Raw genomic sequence first — 26,736 nt, 5'->3', positions numbered from 1 at the left:
GTTTTTACATTTTACGCCCCCCTTGGTGCTGCCTTGGTTGAAAATGCTGCGCTAAAGTGCCCTCTTAAGTGACGAAAATGAGAGGATGTGCCCTATCAGCTGCCCTCTTGAATGATAAAAATGAGCGAATGTGCCCTTTTGGCTGCCCTCTTGATTAACAAAAACGAGAGGATGTGCCCTTTTGGCTGCCCTCTTTAGTGATCAAAAAAAGACGATGTGCCCTATTGGATGAAAACGAGTGGATGTGCCCTTTTGGCTGCCCTCTTGTCCCCATGTCATGCAGTAGGTGCCCTTTTTTCCTTTTCGCCCCTGCCCATCAGACATCCTGAGTCTGTCACTGGTGTGCAAGGTTTCTGTGTGTAATGATTTTTTATCTGATAGCAACTATTGGATCGATTGCCATGAAATTTACAACAGATATTCAAAGTCCCTAAGAGGATACATTATAACTTTGGTGATCCGCTCACTTTTCCTCTATAGCGCCACCAGCAGGTCAAAGTTTTCACTTATGCTGTGATATATATTTGAACATCTACTTGATGGATTAGCACAAAATTTGGTACAGATAACCATGGTACCCGGGCCCTGTATCCTACTGACTTAAGTTATTCTCTGAATTTTCCTTTAGTGCTACCATGAGGTTTTTATTAAAGTATCTCAACATCTATTGGATGGACTGCTGTTAAAAATTATCTTTGAATATAGATATAAAACCTGGGAACACACACTTTAGAAAGACAAATGAAAGAAACCCTCAACGAGAGATTGCACTTTGTTAGAAATGCTAAAGTGGAACAAAGAGCTGCAACGATTATTCAAGTAGTTGTCAGCTATTAATCAGAGTTTTGAGTTATTTTTTGAAAAAAAGAAAAGTCTTTTTTAAATTTTTTTTTATTCCAGCCTCTTATAAATGTGAATATTTTCTGGTTTCATTACTCCTATATGACAGTAAACTGAATATCTTTGGGTTGTGGACAAACAAGCCATTTGAGGACAACATTTTGGGCTCTGGGAAACATTGATTGATATTTTTCACCATTTTCTGACATTTTATAGACCAAATATCTATTTGATTAATCAAGAAAATAATCCACAAATTAATCGACAATGAAAATAATTGTTGGTTGCAGCAATAGTGGAACAGCTGCTTTAAAGACAGTGGTGTCAGGGCTTTGGCTCTATATATATAGTTCCTCTGTCACATAACACATACCTAATCATTTACAGTGATCTGTTGTTAAAAATAATTACAGTCAATAGAGGGGTTATTTTCCACACAGCAAGTATTCTTTCGGAGCCAAATATAGACTCAACCTATACAGAGATATGGACAGCTGATTTTCACATAGGAAGGGTTCACTGCAGGATTGTTTAACAGTGTGAATTCCCTGATGACTGATAAGTATGACTCACGTTGCAAAATTGGATCTCAGGAATGAAAAGCAAATGTTTTTGTATATTTTTCATGCCTCAGCAAGATAAATACCTTCACACTGAGTAATCTGTGGTTGTGTCTGTGTAAGCCTGAGTATGATTATGTATTATTTCTAAATACACTATATGGCCTTCTGTTTAACATCACCATTAATGTAGCCTTATTGTCAAGGATTTATCACTGTGGTCAAGACCACACAGGTTCTATCTACTAACTTTAGAGTCAATCAATGGACAAGTGCTGAGGAGGTCTGATGGGCCCCATACCAAGTGTTTTGCTAAGATCATTTTCCCATTGGATCCATGTGGAATGGGGGCTCTAATAGCAGGCCATGCATTCATGCTTTTCAAGGTAACCTATGAGATACATTCCGTATCACCCAGCGAGCGCTGCACTCCAGACATCATTACGGCTGTGTGTTTTCTGTCAAAATATCACAAGGCTCCAGGGTAAGACGCCAGCTGACAGAAAATAAATGCAATTGAAGATAAGATCTACAAATCCTCCATTAGTGAAAATGCAGTTCTTAAATGACTGAACTGTGGAATTACAACATGTTTGGGTGAGGTTTGAACCGAACATCTCTTGACCTACTTTGATGCAGTGGCAGTTACACAAGGCCAACATGAAACTTACTGAGCACAGTTAGAAATTGAAAAGAGGGTATAGTTGAGTGATCCCCAGTGAAAAATGTTTGTTTTATTGTTAGAAACCACCACCAACAGACGGGAATGGTTTTCCTACTTCTTTGGAAAAAAACAAATCCACACAAATTACTATTCTGTTTCCATAACACAATGCATTCTCTCTGTGACCTCATCACATATCGACATTTGGACATGGACTTTCCACGTCATCATATGACGTGCAGGGTATCCTGAGTGTGTTGGTTGTTGATGTTCTGGGACGCTATGTCAACTTCAGCCTGTTACATGCATCTTGTTTTTTCAAATACACTTCCATTTTCACAGGAAATGTACTGTTTGCATACAGTCTCCTTCAAAATACAGGCACAACATTGGTATAACACAGCAAGTTTTCCTTTCACAATTAATGCACATGGTTATGTTTAGCTAAGACATGCACCAGGTTGAATTAGGAAAAAAAAACAACAGGGTTTGGCTTTACAATCATACAGGAGGTGAACACGCCTTCCGGGTGAAAGTTAGTGGTTGTTGGATCGATCAACCACCGCTCCGACCCACTCTACCTGGACTTTTCGCCTTTTACATTGTTGTCCTACTGAGTTTCCTCCTGACACTGCCGGGCAGGCGCTGTTACTCAATGACGACAACTGGCCGCGTATCAAGCTGATGTGAAAGGACAGCTTTTTTTGTTGGTATCTGATGCTGGAAGTCACTGCCCAAGTGTCGGTATTTGATGACTTCAGAGTGAGACTGGGCTGTCCATGACCAAATTTCATTCCAGGCTTAGAAAATGAGTTGTCCCTCAGTGATCTCTGGCTTAAAACAAACACAGTTATGGCTACACGTTACTGCCTTTGAGGTCAAAATTGGAGATATTAGAGATCAGTTTTGTGGAGCACAACAAAAACACATGGAGCAGTGCTGGGGTTAGAGGTGTAAAAATGTGGAAAATAAATCGTCATTCATCGAAAAACAACCATGCAGGCTATTGGGATACTCCAGTATTTGAGTATAACTTCATGGAAATTACATTTCTGTCACTTAAAAGACAGTGTTCCATATTTCTTCTGCCTGTCTTCTATTAGCCCTACATTCCCTGTGGTACCTGTGGTAGCATGGGGGATATTAACCGCATAGCAGGAGCTTCATTCAGTGTTGGACATATGGAATGTCCAACACTGGAGACACTTTCATGTATAGCTGACTGTGTGGGGATAGAAGAATCTGTAAAAAACACTTATGCAATTTTGTGCACACGTCAGTGTTTTGTGAGCATATGGAAATGAACAGTAATAAGGACCACACATGTGTGTGCATGTGTGTGTTTCCTCAGGCTGCTTTCATTTCTACCAAGTCTGTTTTGGTAGGTTAGCAGGCAGAGCCGTCTCTGTTTTTTGTCTCTCAGTTGTTATTTGAGCAGACAGATCAGATAACAGTGTCATTAACAGGGCTTCCTCTTGGCCTTGTGCCCTATACAAAATGTACCATGTAACATTAACCACAGGTTTAATGCTCGGTAGTGAGCAACATGCTAATGTACTGATGTTTTCTGTGTTCTTAGCTGAGCTGAAGGTCTAATGATCCCCCCCAAGGGAGGGAAATGACGAGCCTACCAAGTATGCCCACAAATACGTCTAAAGCCTACTGATTACAGTAACATGCTGTATCTAGTTTGTTTTAGCCACACACAAATTGAAAAAGTAAAGACATCAAGTTAAGGTTCAATGTAGAGCGATAATTATATCTTGATCAACAACAGCTTGATGTGTTTCCTGGAGTCATACAGTGGAGACGCTGCACAGAAATGCTGGGCAGAGAGATAAACTGTTAAGACCTTGTCAAGAAATAGTTACACCATGCAACTCCGTCTAAAACCACAAATTGTCATTTTTATAATTTCTAAACCTTTGGAGTGCCAAGCTTAATACTAAACTAAGATGATCCACTACTGCTTCTAGCTCTATAGTTCAGGGTTTTCCACGCATTCATTTAGCTGGATCATTTGTTAGAAATGCTATTGGAATAAATACGTATGCTGTTTCATTGCACCACAGTCTCAGAGTGCAGAGCATACTTAAGGCACAGACAGAGGAGTGAAAGTGAAACTTAACCGTTCACTCGCCTCTGCAGCAGCTGCTCCTCTCATCCATTATGATCAATTATCAACCACGCAGCTCAAACTCCACAAACTGCTGCTGAGGAATAAAAGAACTCATGAAGAGTTTCACCTGCGATTTGTTCACAGACCCACAAAAACCTCAGAGAGAGGACAGAAAGGTAAAATGGAATGAGTGCATAAAAGGTAGAAATCTGGGCATGAAAATAACAGGAATGCAGGAAATTAAGTATTTGGTGCCAAAATTTGCTGGCAGAGGACCCCCAGACTTCCTGTTTCATGCGTGCCCCCCCCCTCCCCTCCGCTGTGGGAAACACTGTAGTTGAAGCACAGACAGGGAATGATATGATAATTCTCAGCGAGAAGGCATATTTCCTGTGATCCCTGGGAGTGGAGCCGCAGTTAAAAAAATCCCCAAAATGCAAATAGCCGACATCTGAAATACATATGAATCCTACATGTTATTATTAACAAAGATAAATCAGCCTACTCGTAAAGACAAAACAATTTACATCTTACAATTAAATGATTAACTGTTACCCATGAATCTCTGTGCAATCATATGAGCTAGCTAATGGTAAATCACAGTGCAGGACTTATATCTACATGGCAAGCTGAACTAATAAGCTAACATTTATGTACTAATAGTCCATACCCATTGGTAGCTTTTTCACCTTCTACCTATGCCAATCCTCAATGCCAATGTGCAGTTTCACATAGATTGACCACGTCAGTGAGTAGAAAAACGTGGGACAGACAGAATGACTGACTGACAGAATGACACACTGACAGTTTCCGTGATTATGTACAGCATACCATACCATGACTTAGTCATACCAAACATTAAAAAAAAACACCAACATTGGTCCACAGGGGGAGCCACAGCGATCGGTCGCATTTTAGCCATTTTGAAGCATTTTTCTGTTGTTATAGCGCCACCCAGTTGCCAATTAGAGTTAAATTTCTCCAGTCACCTTGAGGCGTCCTGTTCTACATATCTACCAAGTTTAGTAAAAATCCATATGGCGGTTAGGCCTAGATAAGAAATGAGCTCTCTAGCGCCCCCATTTTGTTTGATGGGGTCAATAATGGAGGGGTCCCCTCAGATTATGTGTGGTCATATGCCTACAAAGTTGCGTGGTGATGGGTGAAACCCTTGAGATGTTATACACCTTTATGTGATGAGCCACGCCCTCCGCAATATTCATTGCCTTATAGAAGCTCAGTTTTAGTAAGTTTTCCAACTTTTGCCAAGAGGGAACTTTAGATATTGGTCCCTAGATTATGTTCACCGAGTTTCATGCAGATCGGTCAAACTTCCTAGGAAGAGATCGATTTTAAGTATTTTTCAAAAAATTCAAAATGGCAGAAAATGTATAAACCAGAAGTTATGGGTTCCTAGGCAAATTTGTTCCTCATGAGGAGAGGCATCTCTGTGCAAAGTTTTATGTGTCTATGACATACGGGGCATGAGATATGCCCATTCAAAGTTTGCAATTTCAATCTTCAATCGGTTGCTATAGCGCCCCCCTTTGGCAAATTGATATAATATTGCTTCACTCACATCCTCCCATGACCCTCTACCACTGTGCCAAATTTCGCATGGATTGACCAAGTCAGTGAGGAGAAAAACGTGGAACAGACACACCCACAGACAACCTTCTAGAGCAAGAGACTCTCTGCTTACCTCAGAAACCACCAGTGAAAGTGCAGAGGTCGAAGCTAATGCACAAAGCCATGCCACAACTGCTGTTAACTTAGCAGCTTAAGGCAAGGGCAGACAAGACAAGACCAACTAATATTCAGAGAAAGTAGTAGTGAGTCCCTGCTCTCTTTGAGCTAAGGGGATCTTGGCCTGAAAAATATTAAAGTGACTGTACAACAGTATTAGTGTTGTTGTGAACAGGGCTGGGCAGGCAACCTAGTTTTTGATCTTGGATGTAAAAAATGCGAAGCAGTGTTTTTTCAAGAGCAGGAGACTAAGCTGCATATGGGTATGATTTAAACCACAGACACATCAACCTGTAGCAAAAAATGACCTGTGGGCCCTCATTATTCCCCATTCTCTCAGTGCAATTTCATGTCCCCTTAAAGTACTTAACCACAGAGCACACAGCAGACACTTGAGAGCGTCATTACATTTTGCCCACAGCCACAAACAAATAGTCCTCCTTGGCTAGAAAACCACCTGGTATCATTTGTTTTAAATAAAGAATCATCCGAGAATATGAACTATAAGTGAGGCAAAGTGGCGGGCATCCCTTGTTTTGGATCAAACCCTGCTGACAGTGCCAGTTTGTGGCAAGATGAGCTGCTTGAACTGCACACTGTTAGTTATTTTACAGTTTATATTGTCGACAATGCCCCCCAGACAATTTTACTCCTGGGAAATTATTAGGAAGTCTTTAACAGCTTTAAGGCTCCACAAGGTCACGTTTCCCAGTTCAAAAGAGGAACCAAGTGCAGCACACCAGGCAGGTTTGAAACATCAGAAAGCAAAAGCTGATTCCAAAAGACAAAAAAACAAGCAAGCAACGGAGGGAGCAGGCTGAAGTAAAATAAAGTACCAATGAAAAACACAAAACAAAATTGGGAACCAATCAGTAGTCAAGGAACACAGGGAGGAATCCAGCAACGAGCACAGGAGACCAGCTGACAAAATGGGATTACAGAGACCAAATACACAAGAAAAGGAGGGTGATAACGAGGGACAGGTGACAGCAGGACAGATGAGGAACAGGTGAAACAAATCAGGATGAGGCAGACAATCACTAAGATAGGAAGTAAAACCAGAAAAGTGGACCTAAAAAATAAAACAGCAAACAGACTGAACATAATGAATAACACATGAAAAAACACAGAAAACAAAGACCTCATAATACCCAGTGATCCACAACACAGTCTAGTCTAAACCAAAAAGTCAGAGGGTAATAAGACAAAGAGGCAGACTGTCACACACACACACAGGTTTTAAATCCCATAATGGGAAACCTCAAACAATAATAATAATGATGATAACACACCAGAACACAACAGAAATAAATCATACAAAGAAATAAGTCATGCGAACTACAGAACTATAGACGTTTACTCTGTAGGGTGCAAAGCTCTGCTCTGGACAGTTTTTTTAATTCCAGCAGATGCGCCACAGCGCATTTCAGAAGTGTTCCAGAAGCTAATGAAAATACACGCCTTGTTTATTTTTGATGAAGCCACAGTGCATTGTACAGAGCAGATGAATTATTCCTGCAAAGAGGAAATGTATGTGAAATATAGATACAAAATTATTATGAAGATTAATATATCCTCCTGAGACCCTGTGTCCTCATATGAGGACATCACATTTTGGGTTTACTTGACCTTATACTTCATTCTACTTACAGGTAGGGTCTGGAGGATTTTCCAGTTGCTGTTTGTAAACACACATTCAAATTTGGCCCCTCCTATCAGGCTCAACTCCCAGGTGTACGGAGCCTGGAGGTACGGCAGAAGGCTTCACAGAAGAGGTTCAGGCAAGGCTTGCGCTGGTGCACGCTCGGACACGCTTGGGCACGGCACCTGCACTCTCTCATTGGCTGGGGAAATCTCCGCCCAGAAGCGGTCCAAGCTCACAGAAACATCAAAATACAGTTAAAGGGCAGGAGCTCTGCAAACAGAGTCACCACCACACATGAGTAGAAGCCCATAGGTGATGATTAAGCAGGATTTCATTTGTATATGTCTATATTTTGTTTTGTTTGAAAATCCTCCAGATCCTACCTTTAACTTAGACCTGTTGTCCTTGTTCATGGACACTTTTTTGTGCCATCTAGTGGTAGTAAGAGCACAGTACACTTATCCATGTAAGAAAAAAAAACAATGTCTCTGCCAAGTCAGTCTGCAACCAATCCCGACACAAAAGTGGACAAGGTCCAAGAACTGACCACATTTTATGGTTGAAACCTGTTTATTTGTGATTAACAATGTTTGTAATTTGATATGACAACAAATTTGACCAATTTTAGCAACATTAACAAGCTAAGTACTTGTTTGAGGACATTAGGACTTAATTGCTGTTGTGTTTGAGGACATTGGGACTTAAGTACCACTGACAATGTTTAGTTTTCTATACATATCGAGTCCCACTGATCCCAAATAGCTAGGAGAAATTAAAAATGCATACCAAACAAAGGTTTGGGTCTAAGGAGGATATTAGTAGTAGTAATAATAGTCTTTTATTCATATTGTTTAAAAGTATTAACTTTGTAGGCTACAGCCATGTGGATTACCAAAAAATTGTGGCCCCTTCCGGCTGGTTTAGAACAGTGAGGAGTCAGCGCTAAATAACGCTATAAAACAGTCAGCAAAACAGTTTTTTTTAACAATTGTGAATCACCATAACAATGAGAGGTCCCTGAACATACAGTCATAAATGTGTGCTCAAAATGTGAGGCTGATTGGTCCAGTAGTTTGAGAATTTAGCTGTGAACAGACAGACAGACACTCGATGCACAAAAAACCCACACATGACCAACTCATGATACCCCTCAGGCCAGCACCTGGTAGAGATAACAGACTAACAAACTAAATAGAAACTCAATATCACATAAATCACATAAACAAGCATGCAGGTCATAGGCTATTACCATGGGGAAATCAGTGACATTCCTTATGGACAGCTTCATCACTCTTTCCTGAAGTGAGCACAAACTAAGCTGCTAACAAGCAGTTTTGTTACAAAACCACATAGACACAACTGTGTGGAGATGTGCAGACACACAGAGACAAAACCTCTTAGAAACAAAGCAGCAGTTTCACCAGGAAGTGGAGGTAGAAGCTATGAAGCAGGCCGCCTCCGTGATGCACATGCTGGTGCCTGCAAAGTGTATGAAATCACTAAAATTACCAACTGGTAGTTACAATGGAATTAAAAAGTAAACTAATGCAGATGTACATATACATACCAGAGAGCAGAGAGAGAGAGGTGAGAGCCAACAGACTACAGCTCGCTCACTATTAACAGCACAACAGGGACCAACAAAATAGTTCTTCACTCTGCTACATAAACCAGATATCAACTGATTTAGGAAATCTCTGGCAACTGTCATTTTATACCACCAATTTTATACCATCAGCTGATGAAGACCATGAGATAAATGTACCATAGTTCGTATGTAACCCATGTTACCATGAGCCAGTAATTCACGTATAAGCCATGTAATTGGGAAGGCCAAAGACTCACATGACCAAAGATAGTAAAGATGGAGGTAGTATAAAGACCGAAAGTCTGGGTAAAGAGGCAGGTTGGGTGGATGGGTCAAACAACACAGGACTTGGAGCCTCTGTGGACAGTGTGAAAACAAGCGAACTTTAAAGTTACAGTGTGTAATTTACGTAGTTGTTTATTAGAAAATATATATTTACTAAAGTGTAATGCAATTCACATACAAATGGAAGCTTTCTCATAGGCTTAGAATGATTTCTCTATATATACACACAGGCAGGGCGCGGTCTGCTGGAGGCTGCCCTCTTGCGTCGCCATATTTGAATACAGCACACCGGTAAGGTAAGGCAACACGTTTACATGTCGTTTTCTGTATGTTCTCTGACATTTATCCTAACGATATGAGGCAGTCTTTGTGGGAAAAAAAAGCTTGTTTAGTGGACTAACTTTGCACTTGAAGGTATGCCCGTTCACTTACGTTTTAACAGGTCTGACACTACTAATGCGCCCCGGCTGTATCTAGGCTAACGGCTAACATGCTAACTATTATTTTTCGTCACGAGTCACTTGAAACAAATTTAGGAGTGAACCTGCCTTGTACTTTTATGATTCTGTCGCACTTTAAATGGAGGACCACACATATGTTTTGCCCTGTAAGAGGGAAACCACGCCACCAAATAAAAGAAAAAGATCAAATAAGCGAGGACGGGACAAAACGTGAGTGAATATCGGCGTTGCTTATTCCAGGTGGAAATAACTCCTGAAGGAGAAGGATTTCACAAGGGATGCAGAGGTTGCCTGCTTTCTGCTAGACAGGTAATTCGATCTGATATTTTAAAATCATTTTGGCTTCATGTTTGCAACTACTTTTCCCTCTAGTCTAAGTTCAAGTGACGGCTACGTTTACGTGCTAACGTTATCCTAGCCTTGGCTAACGTTATCCCAGAGCTACAGCTAAATGGTTAGCCTAGCCTACAGCCTAATCTGTTGATTCCTCTCGCGCTGCTGCGAAGGCTGTTGCCCTCTCCTCCTCCTCTTCCCTCTGGGTAGCCAAGACACACCTCTTCGCCTGGCCCGTTCCTGCACCGCCTCTACCCCTCGCCTCCTTCCTCTCCCTGGTCTTCCTCCTCTCCCTCTCCCTCTTCCTCATCTCTCTGTGTCCTGTGGAGGAACACTCTGGAAACACATATATTATAATCGTACCAACCTATATTTGCCGCACTGTGCCGTGACTATCACATAAAACGTGTTATTTTAGCATTATTGTGCTATTAATGTTTGCTCGTGTTATAACATATCGTAACATGGTTTAGATTCCTAAATAAATATTCACCTCGTCGCTAGATACTCCTGAAAAACTCGAAAAACTCTGCTGTCTGCGCAAGGCTTTTTGTCCGACGAGGCCACCGTCACTTACCCGGAGGGAGATGAGTGAGTGAGCACGAGAGAGCCTGCAATCTAGAATTTGACCGCTGATGTCACTGTTAATCACCATTTTTACACACTGAGGCTTTAAGTTATTTAAAGGTACATTGTCACCATGTTTTTTCCCCTAAACCTAACCAACATAACATAACATGAATTGCATAAAGTCATTCATGGGGCTCTGATTCGTTAGATATCGTTTGGGCTGCTGTTTGTGCATGTTCAGAAGATATTCATACTGTATAGTGCTTCTTTGCTAAAATGTTCACAGATGTAGGACTACAACATGTATTTTTTTTCTATGACCAGCAGGTGGTGATCTGTAAGCCATCTACAAATAACCAGAGCAAAATTACAAGCAGAATCATCTGCTTTCAAAATAAAAGCACAGAAGAAATAAAAATAAGTAAAAATGCAACAGTGTGAAGTTGTTTTCATGAATGCCCATACACTAAAAAAACAAAAGTAAAATTAGTCACAACCAAAATAAAGAGGATCTGTCTTTTTATGGGATTACAATAGTATTACTGAAAAAGAAATGTTTGTATTTCTTGGAAAGGTGATAAATCAAACTGAGAACAATTTGGATTCATTGTCTGAGTGATGACTGCTGAAACAAGACTGGTTTTATACCACTTTGTACTGCACTTTGGGACTATAACCCTCCACCAAGAGGAGAAAGCTGAAATTACCTGTACAAAGGGAGGGAGTCTTCATTTAAAATCTAGCCAATGATCAACTGGAACTATCTGGTGTTCAGGGACAATGGGTCAAGCTGTGACTCTTGAATCAGCCGACTAGACCATTTAACAACTCAGAGAGTTTCTGTTCTTTAAAGACAAGTTTCCAGACCATGAGTCCAAAGAAACAGCAAAAATCAATTCAGTCAAAGAATGACAGAATTAGGTCATTAGGTCAGCTGGTAGCCCTTTTTGAATATGGCTTCACAATTTGCTTCAAAGTTAAATTTTGAGTCAATAATTGTCCTGAGATATTTGTGAGATTGCACACATTCCACTGTCTGAGTGTCATTTGAATATGTGCTGTTTGGGTGTGGCATGGAGGTCTGGCAGCATGTTCTGTTATGTGTGCACGGAGCACACACCGGGCCCAGGGGTGTGTCCCATGCCACTGACTGCATGTCTGCTACCCTGAATGAGAAAACACAGCACAAGTAGAGGAACCAAGCAGAGGAACCGCTACAGTTGCCATTTAGCTATTTTAATATGTTGTAGCCTAGTATATTTGCTATATTGTAGTTTGCTTCTGTTTTTTTAAAATAAAAAAACAATAAAGTCTGAAAATATGATTTTTATGTCTCAGAATACTGCATTTGTAGGTCTATATTAATCCTGCAATTGACACACAATTCAGCAATCGGTTTCATTCGGCTGGCACAGCTCAGTCTGTACAATCTGCATTAATTCTCCCGGTTGACCGGGACAGTTCCTGCTAGGTGTGAAATACCACTGGTGTTTGACCGAAAATCTTTTATTTTGAAAAGCGCAGCAGGAAGCCCGTGTGATGTTGCAGGTGAGTTGTCGCTGAGCTGTCAGCTCATAATAAAGCTGAGGGTGTGTGAGGGGAGGTGCAGAACAGAGGACCGCAGTGAGACTGTAACATCACAGAGTTGGACTTTGGGAGATTTTTATCATCCTGATTGCAGATTTCAACTTTTTTTCCTTTTTGTTCTTTTTTTTTTTTTTTTTTTTTACATATTTATTTTTTTATATCTTGTGTTTCACGTGTGATGGCTAATGTGTCATCGGCTGATGTGGGAGTTTTGTTTCTCATCGTGGTGACAGCATCTTTGGCAAACGGTGAGTAGTGTTGGACTACTGGGTTGTCTTTTTATTCTGGGGTTTCAATACATGATGTTCACACTGATAGAGAAGAAAAGCAATAACAGTAAAACAGTAACAGTAAAATTGTGAAAGTCTGTTCAGTGTAACTGCAATGTTCAAAACTGAATAATCATTTAGTCTTTAGAAAATGTATAGTAACTAATGTCATGTCAACAAGAGCCCAAAGTGCCAGATCAAAGATGCACAGGTAGGATAGCTCATTCACAATTTACAATATTTCAACACAGAGTAGCAGCAAAGCATCACAGTGACCTGTCTGGTATCTCTAATGGTTAGATTTATTAACCCATAATTGAAACTGTCATCAGATGTCAAACCAATCAGCTAAGCGCTTTGCCTCTGGCAGCAATTGCAGCCAGTGTTGATGTTACAGCTACTGAGGTTGGATTGCCACTAATAATCTTAATTTATACTTAAAATTAATCTCATTATAATAAAGATTTGGCCATAACTGGAAAAGGTAGTATAGATCAGGGACTGGTGTAAATATCCAGTGTTGGAGTAGTAAGTAATTAAATTACAAAATAAATGTAATTGTAAACAGTTACAGCTCCTGAAAAATATGTAATTAAATAACAATGCTGGTCACGACAAAGAGGTTACACCCATAAATTATTTTTGGTAAAAAAAAAAAAAAAAAAAAAAAAGTAGAATATAACATCCATTCTGTTGCTTTGCATCATTTTGTGCAGGGATGCCTTCTTTTGGCTCAGCCTATTTCTGAACATTTTCCTGCTTTATTGCCTAGCTTAAAACATTTGCCAGAAAAGTAATCAAAAAGCAATCAAGTGTAATAAATTACATTAGCAACTTTGATGAAGTGATTAAAGCAGTCACATTACTTATTACATTTTTAACAGGGTAACTAGTAATCTGTAACTATTACATTTCAGAAGTAACCTTCCAAACACTACAGATACCCTACAGCATGGTATAGTGAACCCAGTGACTCCACAGACACACAATATGTCCCCTCAGGGTGCAGCAGACATGTAGTAATGCTATTTCAGGCCAAAGATATTACAGGAGGTCGTCGAACACTTCTCATATTGCTGTGATCCAGCAGGTTCCTCATCGAGTAAAGATGTGAGCCAGAGGAGGGAGGTGGAAGCAGTTAAGATGAACGGGCTCCTGCCCCGCGGTGTGGACGGCCTCGCCGGTGTCGCCTCTCAGGGTGAAGCTCAGCCGTGCTCAGCCTGTGACCCACAGGCGGCCAGGAAGCGTTCAAAGAGATGCACGTGTTACACTTACAAAGACAAGGAGTGTGTGTATTACTGCCACCTGGACATCATCTGGATCAACACACCAGAGTAAGATCCTCATCCTCACTGTGTCTCTGTTATTATTAGATCCAGTTTGGCTGCAGTGCTGTTACATAACTATCGTGCTTCTATAGGGATTTACAGAGTGTCAGTGCTGGTTATGGATTTACTGTAATACTCATGTACTTCACTGCAGCTTGTCTTGTCATGTCATGATCTGTCCATTGTTTGCTGTACTCATAACTCTTAATCATAGTTTGTGAGTTCCTGTTGAGACTTTATGATTCAGTGTCTCTTATTATTTGAACATTGTATTTGCTGGAAAGTTGTCAGCACATACAGGTTTACTGTAGGAGACACAAATATGTGAGTTATGGAGAAAGAGAGCCCTAAACTTTGACTTAAAGGAATACTTTTCATTTTTTAATAACTGCGAGGATTTGAGGGAAGCCCAGCTCCTCTCATACAGTATATCAGTATTTATTTAGAAAGATTTGATGTAATCCAAAGAGGTCTAGACCCTGAGCTGTCAGGCATTTTAATCCCTCTACGGATTTCTTACAGTGGCCAAAAGGCAGCGGGGGGGTCCACCAACTGAGATGTTTTGAATGTTACTGAGTAGCCTTTGAAATTTAGAAGGGGAGGATTGGGGGACATGGCCTCCTCAACATGTGAACATAAATATTATAATATAAAATGAAAACTATGCCTTTGTAGCCAAGGGCACAATTTTCCTTAATCACACATTCAGCATTGTTGTTCCTGTAATTGCTTTTATTTCAGATCATCTTCCTAATCTGGAAATCAGGTTGGAAACTTAAGCCCCTTTGAAGAAAATCTGAATATCTGGCATGAAAAAGACAACATCAAAAGCTCACCTGCATTGGAAGACGCCAACTCTTGGGGTGGGGTGGGGATGATATCAAGTCATCCATCTCCTATCAGTTCTTTAATTACAAAGCTTTTGATTGAGGTGTCTGAGGTGTGGCCAGTTTTCAGCCTGCAGAGAGCACTGCAGCAACTGTTATCTGCTCTGACAAGCATGTGCAGAACTTCACTGGAAAGACCTTAAAATGAAGTGCAGGGCCAATGGCACTCACAATTATAAGCCATTTAGACATGTTAATGATGCATGCAGCATGCTTTGGTGCTGATGCATTCTATAAAAACCTGCACGTGTTTAACCATCTCGTAAAGATCAAAGACAGTGTGTCTTATTAGTAACACATTGCAGATAAAACTGAAAATTGTCCTGTCACAACCTTCATTTATCTTCCTGTGGTACCCAGGGGTTACACCATGTGGACTGAATGCAGGCAGAAGGTCTGTCGTCTGATGTCAGTTGGTGTCCAAATGCGTCACAGATATTGATCACTAATGTCTTACAGAGGGTCGATAGGTCCTGCTTCAACTTAGCATCAAGATGACTACATTTTTTGAAAAGTTGAATGTTGTTAGCATGGTAGATGGGGGACCCTGAGCAGTATGGCGCAGCCCTTACGTTTACTGCACCCGTTCATGTTCACCTTTTAACCTGTTTGAGATCTCAGCTTTCGTCTGAGCTAAAATCCATATTGAAAACATCCACTTGAACAGTTTTTTTTAAACATATGGCCTCAATAATCATCCTTTGACGATAGGATTTGAGCTATATTTTCAAATATATTATTGTCGATTGTCTGCAACCAATACTATAAAGTTCAGCCTGGATCTATAGGAACAGCTGTTGCTAGTGATTAGTGTTTCACATGGGAGCCTGTGTGTGAAAAGGTGAACATATTTGTTAAGACTACAATGAATTACTTGAGACTTTATGTATCTTAAGGGACAGCTTCTGAAATACCTGCAGATGTTACAGAAAGTTGACTTTAGTCTGACTATTGAAGTTTGCACGGAAAAAGACAACGTGTTTTGATTTTCCATCGCTCGGTGCATTCATTTAGATTGTACCATGCAGGATGTACAACAATAACTGGTTTAGATTTTGTTACTAATGTCACTATTTTCATCACTGCAAGAGGAAGTTTCATTATCTTCACATTTGTTTCTAGGGCAATATAAGGTTAGGGGTGGTGTTAACTTCCACCTCAGTCTGAAAGGTAAAGCTCAAAACAGATGCAGACATACCTCAGGCATGTAGCTTACCAGCAGATGCTGATCGCAAACCTTCAGTTGTGATTTGATGGTGTTGTTCATTTAGGATGAACTAAAAATGATTTAGATTTGCTGCAGTCAAAACTCACAGCGCAACTTCCCTGAATACATCACAGTAAAGTGGCTTCACTTTTGTACTCCAGACATATAGATGGTCAGAAAGATTCTTGCCATGTCTCATTTCCTCATTTACAGCAATAAATCAATTGGAACAATTTTGGCATTGATAGTTGTCTTTTGAAGAGTGAACCTGAACCCATTCACTGTTCAGTGGAGGTTGAATAAGCGCTTGGCATTGTGCCTTGTACTGTCTGTGCAAGATAAGTGGTTTCTAGAGATATATGAGTCTGTAACGCTTTGATGACATCACCAGAGTTATCTTCTCAGACTTCAGAAATCTCCTCCAGACCCTCAGGCTGAGCAGAGCTGACCTTCATCTGTAAAATTGAGTTACAAATTACAACAGTTTTCATTCATTCATTTATTTCCGTAACTGCTTACCCTCTTTAGGGTCGCGGGGGGGCTGGAGCCTATCCCAGCTGACATGGGCGAGAGGCAGGGTACACCCTGAACAGGTCGCCAGACTATCACAGGGCTGACACATAGAGACAGACAACCATTCACACTCACATTCACACCTGTGGCCAATACAGAGTCACCAGTTAACCTGCATGTCTTTGGACTGTGGGAGGAAGCGGGAGTACCCGGAGAAAACCCACGCTGACACGGGGAGAACATGCAAACTCCGCACAGAAGGGCTCCCTCCTTGGTGCGAACCAGGAACCCTCTTGCTGTGAGGGCAGTGCCGTGCTGCCCCCTACAACAGTTTTGATATGTAATAATATATGATGTATTTAAGCCAAGTACAAGGTCAGACATCTCTGTATCAGTGTGAAAAATGTTGTTGTCTAATGGGAGTTCAGGAGTATCAACTGTCATGCTGGATAAACAAGACCAGAGCCTTTTTTGAACCTGCCTCTAAATCCTTTAAGCTGCTCAAAGGAGAACACTATTTGCAGTGCGCTCAAAAGAGAGTACAAGAGCATAGTGCATTCTTATGCAGAAGCCAGAAGTGACCATATTTGGGAAAGGCTGGCACTGTGGAGGAACGAGGGCTGGATCTGACTGAGAAGCCGATGACACTATCAGCAGGCTGCCTGTTACTCAAAGCGACTGTTCTTTAATTATGCATAATCCTAAGTCTTAACAAAATGTATGACTTGCTTCCGGAGCCAGTCTCAAGTGGCCATTCAAAGAACTGCAGTTTTGGCACTTCCATGTTTCATGCTTCATTTCTCAGCCCTGGAGGTTGCCGCCTAGGGGAACTGGAGGGTGGGCATTACCTCCTGCAACAACGATGACATTCAGTGGTAACTGGCATATAAGCCCAGTCCAGAGCAGTGGCATTAGCTAGCCAGTGGGATATGCACACAGGGACTCACATGCACTAACATGGCCCAACCGCCTGTCATAACAAAGAACAGAAAAGCTCGTATTACAACACACACACACACACACACACACACACACACACACACACACACACACACACACACACACAGGCAGATTGACAGCTCAAGATGCCATTACTCTACTATGTCTTGACATAGTTGGTTGCTGGCGGTTGCCTCAATATGCTGATACAATTCTGAACAGCTCTGTGGTGGGTTAGAGGAGGGTATTACATTTCACTTACTTTCTTTCTTCTTGATGTCTGATGTTGGTGCCTTCCTTATTGCTGCCTACTGCTGAACTTAGAGAGGAGTAATAGGTGGTACATTTGAGATGCAAAGTGTGTAGGTGGTGCAATTAAGGTGCAAAGTGTGTGGTGTAGTACACCATCCTTTGGGAGCAGACTGTATCTTCTTCAGGAAATCTGAGATCATAGAATCAAGGATTTGAAAGAGGAAAGGGTCAGTGCTCTGCTGAGTCTGTTTGTCATCGTGGAAGGAGGTGAGGTTGGCATAGTGCAATCTGAAGATCCTCAAACTCAATCAGCCAATCAAGCAATCAATCCACCAATCAATTTATCAAATGAAATTATATAAAATACACTTTCAGTGAAATGTATTCCTGTTAGTTCCATTAGTTTGTGCATAAAAAAGGGATTGCAATAGTGTTATAAGATTTGGCAGTCTAGGCAGTGTCTTCATTTAACATTTGAACATTGTATGTGCTGGTAAGCTATTATCACATTCAAGTGTATTGTAGGAGGCAAAAATATTTGAGTTATAGGGAAAGAAAAGCCCTAAACTTGCTTAAAGTAAAAGCAAAAACAAAAGCCCAGTGTGCAGGATTTAGAGGCATCTATTGGCAGAACTGGTAATGCTCATAACTATGTTTTCATTAGCTTATAATTACTCGAACTATGAATCATTGTGTTTTGGTTGCCTTAGAATGAGCTGTTTATGTCTACATACAGAGCAGGTACTCTTTCATGGAGTCTGCCATGTTGTTTCTATAGTAGCCGATAAGGCCATTCGCATTTCCGCATCCGCCACCATAGTTCACCACTAGATGCCACTAGATCCCACACACTAGACCTTTAAGCCATGAAACGATTTGGGGGAAGCACGCTTTTTTCTCATATCAGTATTTATTGAAACGATTTGGTGTTATCCCAAACGGTCTAGACCCTGAGCTGTCAGGTATTAAATTCCTTTGAGGATTTTATTCTGTTCTTTATTCTGTTTCCATAACTAACACCCTCAGGTGGATTTGACACATTCAGCATTGTTGATCCTGTCATTGCTTTTATTTCAGATCATCCTCATAATCTGCAAACCTGAAATCTCAAAATCTTGCACGCGATTTACCACAGGTTGGAAACTTTAGCCTCTTAGAAGTAAATTTTGATCTCTGGCATGAAAAAGACAACAACATCAAAAGCTCATCTGCATCGGAAGACGCCAACTGATGCCTTTCTGCAGCATCAAGCAGATTAGTAAATAACTTTAGTGCCTGAAAGTTGGAGTGACAGTGAGAGTGGGGTGGGGTGGGGGTGATATCGAGTCTATCTAATATCAGTTATCTTATGAAAACGCTTTTGACTGAGGTGTCTGAGGTGTGGCCAGTTTTCAGCCTGCAGAGAGCACTGCAGCAACTGTTTTCTGCTCCGACAAGCATGTGCAGAACTTCATTGGAAAGACCTCAAAAGTGCAGGTCCAATGGCACTTACTATTATAAGCCATTTAAACATGTTTGTGTCCTATTAGTCATGCATTGCAGATAAAGCTGTAACCTGGCCAGTCATAATCTTCTACATTGTCTGCCTTAGGTACCCAGGGGTTACACCATGTGGAGTAAATCAAGCTGCAGGCAGAAGGCCTCTGTCACCTGGTGCAGTAATGTATCGCAGATATTGATTGCTAATGTCTCACAGAGAGTTGATAGGTCCTGCTTCGAATTAGCATGGAGATGAGTGTATTTTTCTACTAAACTATTTTAAAAAGTTGAAAATGTAGTTGTTTGCATGGTAGATGGAGGGACCCTGAGCAGTATAGTGCAGCTCTCACATTTACTGCACCTGCTCCTGTTCACCTTTTAACAGCTTTCCTTTGAGCCATAATTTTATATTTACGTGAATTGAACAATTTTTTAAACACATGGTCTTTGACAATAGGATTAGGGCTATATTTTCTATTGGAACAGCTGCAGCTAGTGATTGGTGGCTCACGTGGGAGTGTGTGTGTGAAAAGGTGAAAATATTTGGTAAGGCTAAAATGAATTACCTGGATCCTTGGGGACATCTTCTAAAATTCCTGCAGCTGTTACAGGAAGTTGACTTTAAGCTATATAAGTTTTCATGGTCCCTGATGTTGATGTCTTCTTTACCATTGATGTGGAGACCACCTGGGATTATCTTAGCCAAGAGAGGAGTGATAAATGGTGCAACTGAGATGCAACGTGTGTGGTGTAGCACACCATCATTTAGGAAGTCTGGAAGAAAGGGTCAGTGCCCTGCTGAGTCTGTTTGTCATAGTGGAAGGAAGTGGGGTTGATGTGGTGTTCAGGATCAGCCTCAAGATCCTCCAATACCATAAAGATTTATGTGCTCATGTTGTTCAAGAGGGCCAGTGGTATACCCTAAAGGCAGCAGGTGGTGCTAAATTGTTTGAGTTCACTTGGAAGTTGAGCCATTTTTCCCCAATTCGGCTAGCTTGTTCTTCGTAGCAATTTAAAGCCATGTGGAGAGAAGATAATAAGAATGAAGGGGAAGGGACTGTGTGATGAGCTCACCACATGCATGCTATTAGTGCAGCAAAGCACACAAGCTGCATGTCTGAAATTAAAGAAAAGCTGTGGTTTTTATAACTCTGGTATTATTTTTGTGGTTTTTGCTGTCAGTCCCTCCAGAAATAACAGCACTATTCTCACCAAGCTACCTGCTGAGATCTGAGAAGTTACAGATACAGAGAAAAAGCAGCCAGCCATTTGGGTTGTTAACAAATTCCCAAGTTCACACTTATTTGGAAGATAAAAAGAAAGGGATTGATAACACTATTACCCAGACAGTCCACTATAAACATTCATCAGAGTTTACTGACTGACTCATTGGAACATCTTTGACTTACCGTACTCACGATAGTGGTGCGTGCTCTGTGTGATCAAGAATTATGACCAATATTTTGGGCACACTTGTGTTCAATTTCACCTCTGAAGAAAGGAATTTAAATCATTTTGCTGAACTGTTGACTTGTTTCTGATCATCTGACTTGTGTTGTGTAGCAATGTGTTCCCAGGATGTGTGTTAGCTAAGCAGCAACCTCTGAGGTTGAAAAAGGATAAAGCAGTGCCAAAAACTGCAGTTCAGTGAATGGCCACTTGAGGCTGGCTCCAAAACAGAGCGAATCCCCACGGACCCGCATGTTAAAATGCCCAACTTTACAGCAGAAATCAACATGTTTACAGCCTGGTACAAAAACTTTCTAGCTAATTTCAACTTTCATGTTGAAAATGCCAAAGTCAAGGCTTCAAAACGGCAGTCCACACACCAATGGATGACATCATGGTGGCTACATCCATTATTTTGTACAGTCTATGGTGTTGGCTCTAGAGATGCACCGTGCCAATCCGATATACATGCATGTGGTGAATGATGGTTCATGTTGCAAACAGTTGCACAGGCAGTAACTGACTATGGTCTGAGCCGCTGCAACCTGTTCTTTAAAGCTGTAGTTCTTTACATGGGTGCTGCACATGGTTTGAAAGCTACTGTGTTAAGCTAACCAGCAGATGACGGTATAACACGTAAAACTATATTAATCATGTTGACAAATAGCTCAGGATGTAGCATAAAAAAGCTAATACTATCCTCTATCTATTTATTTTCACTGAGATTTTTGTGGACACGTAATAAGACACTCATCTTTGATATTATATACCAATTTTTACTACTTCGAGCCAAGTTTCCAGTGGCTTTAAAGTTCCAAACAAGTTTGTGTATTCTGCCAATAAGGTCTATAGTTCTTCCACAGGTCCGGCTTTTAAAAATCTGGACTCGACATTGGCCAAGAAAATTGCAATCGGTACATCTCTAGTTAACACAGAAAGTATTAACATATCATAACAGGTGTTGATGGCCAGAAATATGCAAATTAGACCCAAGCTGTAATAAAGTGAAATTATCCTTTAACCTGTTCAATAATGTCTAATTCTAGTTGACATATTTTCTTGCATAGTTGTTGCTATAAAAGGAATTCTTCAAATTTTTCTGGGGATAAAAAAGTTTAAACCAACAGAGGTACATTTTATTGTTGACAATTACTACCTTTGTTGAAATACTCTCTATTTATACATGAAATGATTTTTTATGTTTTATGTCATGTCATCAGCCTACACTGTGGTCACAATGATGGACTTGACCGAAGTATTTCCCAGCCCAGTCGCCAGAAGATGTTTGTGTTGTCTGAAAACCACAAATACTTTAAATTTGTACGTTTAAAATGTATCCTATCTGTGTTTCTAAAACGACAGACATAGTAAATGAGCTGAATTTGTCATTGGCACTATTTGAGACCAACAAACAAACCTGATTGCTTTTTAGTGAGTTATTGTGTTGTTTCCAGCGTCTTTTTAGCGGCCAAACGTTTGTGGCGACTCGTTGTTTATTCACCAAGAATAGTACCAGGGAAAGAGGTTGTTTTTACTGAGACGTCGCTGCATTTCCTGCTGGGATAATCACACAAAAATATATACATATATATATATATATTTTTTTTTTTACAGAGACATTACTGCATTTTCAGCCAATACGTTACCATGAAAGAAGATTACATCTAGTCTCATATCACAATATAAATATAATATTATATCTTAACCAGCCCTATGTTCTAAAAAAGCTTATGCTTAATTGTTGTAGCCACTTTTTTTTTTTTTTTTACAGTGGATAAATAAGGTCATTTTGGAGGTTGCATTCTGTGGTGATGATGCTGTACTGGATTGTATTATCCTGAAAGATGTTTTTTATATTCTGTCCCCATCTTGTATCCAAATGTCTAAAGACAAAATATTAAAAACACCGCTCAGTATAATGCAGTCCATTATAGCACCACCACAGACAACAGCTTTAAAATCCCTATACAGTTAAATCTATTTCTCTGACACAGCGCCACCGCTACATACATGTACATCACACCCTTTGTGTTGGACATTACGCACTGGAGGGCACCAGAGTAGCTAAGGATCATTAATCATAATCATAATATGAAATATTTAAATTTAAGAGGAAGCAGAACTAAATAAAGCACCATGAGACCATTATAGGCAATATGATACATGATTGCATGACATAATAAAATGAACTATGTGTCAGAGTCATTAGGTTAAAAAAAACACATCCTTTTGTCTTTGCAGCTCTTTTGTTGTTATTTTGTGGATTGCAACAATGAAAGCAGTAGAATTTGGGTACAAAGTTATGTTACAACCCCGGCAAGCAAACAAGACTGAAACCGAAGTGATGTGTCATGTCTGTCTCAAAGCAAATACACATAGGGCACCCAAATGGCAGCCGCAACAGGAAACATGAACATTACGAGCCTTGTAAAAAGCTACACCTCTGCCTTAGGGCTGAAGTGTAATGTCAGGTTCCTATATGACTTGTCACTCAACTCACTGTTTATGATGTGTCTTTTTTTTAGGCACACTGTACCATATGGTATGTCCAGTTACCAGGGTTCCCTGCGTGTGAGGCGCTCCACTGGAACAAAACAGGGGAGGAAGTGGGCGGTGGCCCAGCGCTGTGTGTGTGCACAGCAGACTGACTCTCACTGCAGCAGCTTCTGCATGAACAGGTAAGAGTACTACAGGGGAAAAATGCAATGTTCAGTAGATATTTCGAGAAAAAATAAAATTTGTTAGAAGTAGTACAAGAATATTCTCTCTCAGCAGTGAACATGTACTCTTTTAATACCATATATATATATATACAGTATATATTATCTTGTGGCCACAAGATAATTGAGCTGGCCAGGGTGGCTAACTATACATGCATACATGCACTATTTTAAGTTGTTCCACTTTAGGAAATGTTAAAAAGTATTGGAGGAAAAGCCTTTGGTTTATGGTGGTCTTTGAACAATGACTCAATAAGCAGTACCTGATCACATGTGGCTTTAAGTGTCTCTGTGTGTATCTTTCCCAGCAGGCAAAGGAGGCCACCCCCTGCAGCGCTTGAAATAGACAAGAGGACAGCATCCCTGGGCAGTGGGCCTGTTACAAAATGAACATATCAGTGACATGCTCATAACCTGAAAGGTGGACATGCGTTGTCTTAACATATGGCATCCCCATATATGGTGCCTTGTCATCAGACTGGTGGATGAATAACGGCGGAGCTGCTTGTACAAAAACAAAAGATAGCAAAACTAAAGGTGGGGGAGCCTGCAGGAAAACTGACGGAGTGCGAGCTCACAGCGCTCTCTGCCTTTGTCTGTGTGGCAGGTGTGGACAGTGTTTTTTATTATCTCGTCACAACTGAGGACAGTTTACTTGGCCAGCTCATGTTGACAGCGAAGGACTTTGGTAGAGCTCACACATGTCTGTGCCACGTGATGAAGATGAGGATAAGGACTGTTAAAATTTCACCACAAGTAACTTATCGCACAGCCGTGTTTTCTCCGCAGGGACGTTATTTAATCACAGCCAGTAACTCAGCATATTTGTTTTTATAAAATAACAACTTGTCACAGGCACTGAAATGTCGAAAATGTTACTTTTTTGGGAACACTTCATAATAATCATCATTAATAAATGGTAGATTGATTGTTGAAATTTATTGCTGCAAACACAATATTTTATATATACATTAAGTATTTGTTAATGTTTAATAATAACTTGTTAACAGTCTATAAATGTGATTTGGGTGGCCATTTTAAAGTTGTAATGCTTATAGATGCACTATACAGTGTTTATTAGCCATTTAACAAGGTATTATAATCCAAATAATGTTTATAGACCATTTACAAACAAATTATTAACCATTAACACAAATGTAATACAATACATAAACTGTTAAAATGTGTACAACAGTAACTGTTGAATTCTAGCATTACTTACAATTAGTAAATCTGATTAATTATCATTTCAATTGTTTGTTAACCGTAAAATGAATATTAACTAAAGTTTAATGAGCTACCAATTTACCCTTTATTAATGGTGGTTATTATAAAGTGTTTCTTTTTAAGGTTGTTTTCTCATGAACGGAGTTAGTTCCAGCAGTAATTATTGAAAGCATGCAGTTCTCAACATTTAAGTGAATTCCTTTACTTTTCTGTGGGATTTATGGAGGTAGAGGAACTGGAAACAAAAAAAAAGAAGCAAAACTCATTTTGCAGTATGTTTTTTTACAAAGCTGTATCTAAGTCTTGTGTATATGAAATGTGTGTCACTATATATAGGCTATAAATTATATTTTCGTACAGTACCTACATGTACAATAAAGGTGTATTATAAGATGTTGTATATAGAATTATATATATGTGAATATATCAGCTTGCTGTCTGTGGTAAAGAACACAGTCAAGTCAAAGTTGCAGTGGACCATACTGCAAATTTATGGTACACATTATTTATCATCTGTTTTTTCTTGTATGAATTGTGCCTCCAACTAATTCCCCAATAAACCGGCCATCTGTCCAGTGAAGGTGTTGATAAGAACGACATTGAGAATTAGTGGTTTGTTCTAAATTGGGCACCTTGACCTATCGAGGGTTTCCGCTGCCCATTATTCGGTTTTTAGTCCAACAAAAGGAGGGCAATGATTCCTTGCTTAATGTTTGAAATATTATGATGCATATCTGGTTTTATTTAAGCATATTTAAAATGGAATTGTATCTATTTAATGTGCCTGGAAGAATGATGTATCTGATCAATCGTTGAGTTAGTTTGATCAGAAGCCCCCTTTACATCCATACTGAGTTCATATCAGGAGACACTGAATTAGACTACAGCTGGTACAGTAAACCATGCTTGTTGCATTGCACAGTTCTTTCAGGCACATTTTATCCATAATGTTATCCTGCATGTCAGTAATTGCATACACAGATATGCAAGATAACCCTAACGATCTGTAGTTCATATATTAAATCTGCTTATGATTTATGTCTCTACACTACACAAGGATCATTGTGTCACATGTTGATGCCTGCCTGCCAAGTTAACGTAACCACAGTATAGTAAGCAGTGGTGGAAAAACAGAAACGGTACTAAAGTGAAATTATTGTTACTTTAAAATTATATGGACTCAAGTAAAAGTCCACATAAAAATAACTGCTGGAGTAAGGATGAAAAGGGATCTCGTAAAACTGCTCAAGTCGTGCGTAACTTCACTGGATGCAATTCACAGTATTTCAGTGAATTACATTCAGAGTGGTCCTCAACAGGTAATAAGATGTCCACTGTTTAGGACTGGCATAGTAGGCAGTACCTAATGTGACTGTTTATGACAGGATCATTTCTTTAATAGTCTACATATAAACTAGAGAGGCCACATATATAAAGGGCTTGGAATCATCAACCAGCAGCGTACTGTAGATCATTAGCTCGAGCCCATAAGCCAGAATTATACCACTACATTTACAACAGCATGTTTGGTGATACCAGCCCTGTCAATTAAGTCCATCATACTGAGCCAAGTTGCCCTGTGTGTAACTATGTTCATAGTGGGCGATTCTGCAGCGCATCATGATTTCTGGTTAATGGCACTGTTCACTACCAATGCAGGAAGTAGTATAGTCTCTATGTGCTTTTTTATGTGCTATATTTTATGTCACTGTAACCACAGTATTTTACTCATCTAACCCTGATTGCCATGCTGTGGAGGATAGGGTGGTAAATTGGCATTTGTGTCTTCCCACAATCCAACACTAAATGTTTGTTTTTGAAGTGTACCCACAGTCTTTCCTTAAACGTAAAGAGACAGTTCACCCCCCACACATACACATTTTCCCTGTAGTGCTGTTTATCAATCTAGATTGCTTTGGTTTGAGTTGCAGAGTGTTGGATATACTGTATTGGCCATAGAGATGTCTGCCTTCTCTTGAATATAATGGAACTAGATGGCACTCAGCTTGTGGTGCTCAAAGTGCCAAAAAGATACATTTGAAAAACTCAACAGCAATGTCTCTTTCCA

The 26,736-nt window shown here is 40.1% G+C and overlaps 1 protein-coding gene across 3 annotated transcripts; it reads left to right on the top strand.

The window, feature by feature from the left end:
* The first annotated feature begins 12,538 nt into the window (after positions 1–12,538).
* On the top strand, positions 12,539–25,262 carry LOC126386096 (endothelin-3). Of its 3 annotated transcripts, none has more exons than XM_050038227.1 (4): positions 12,539–12,646; positions 13,758–14,001; positions 23,247–23,399; positions 23,750–25,262. In XM_050038227.1, exons 1-4 carry the CDS (start codon positions 12,577–12,579, stop codon positions 23,829–23,831), a joined length of 549 nt encoding a protein of 182 aa, XP_049894184.1. In that variant the 5' UTR covers positions 12,539–12,576; the 3' UTR covers positions 23,832–25,262. The 3 variants fall into 3 exon arrangements, with proteins under 3 accessions (XP_049894184.1, XP_049894185.1, XP_049894182.1); XM_050038228.1 differs by having other exon boundaries at positions 12,557–12,646; positions 13,755–14,001; positions 23,753–25,262; XM_050038225.1 differs by having other exon boundaries at positions 12,557–12,646; positions 13,755–14,001.
* The last annotated feature ends 1,474 nt before the right edge of the window (positions 25,263–26,736 follow it).

The sequence above is a fragment of the Epinephelus moara genome, chromosome 24, assembly GCF_006386435.1.
Source record: "Epinephelus moara isolate mb chromosome 24, YSFRI_EMoa_1.0, whole genome shotgun sequence".
Classification (NCBI taxonomy): Eukaryota; Metazoa; Chordata; class Actinopteri; order Perciformes; family Serranidae; genus Epinephelus; species Epinephelus moara.
Note: the sequence above shows the minus strand (reverse complement) of the source record. Positions and strands in the feature narration are given on the sequence as shown.

Coding starts and splice junctions, on each gene's coding strand:
- LOC126386096 (XM_050038225.1), top strand. CDS start 12,577: ATGGCTAATGTGTCATCGGCTGATGTGGGAGTTTTGTTTCTCATCGTG. Junction 14,002..23,246: donor ATCTGGATCAACACACCAGA/GTAAGATCCTCA, acceptor TCTTTTTTTTAG/GCACACTGTACCATATGGTA. Junction 23,400..23,749: donor AGCAGCTTCTGCATGAACAG/GTAAGAGTACTA, acceptor TATCTTTCCCAG/CAGGCAAAGGAGGCCACCCC.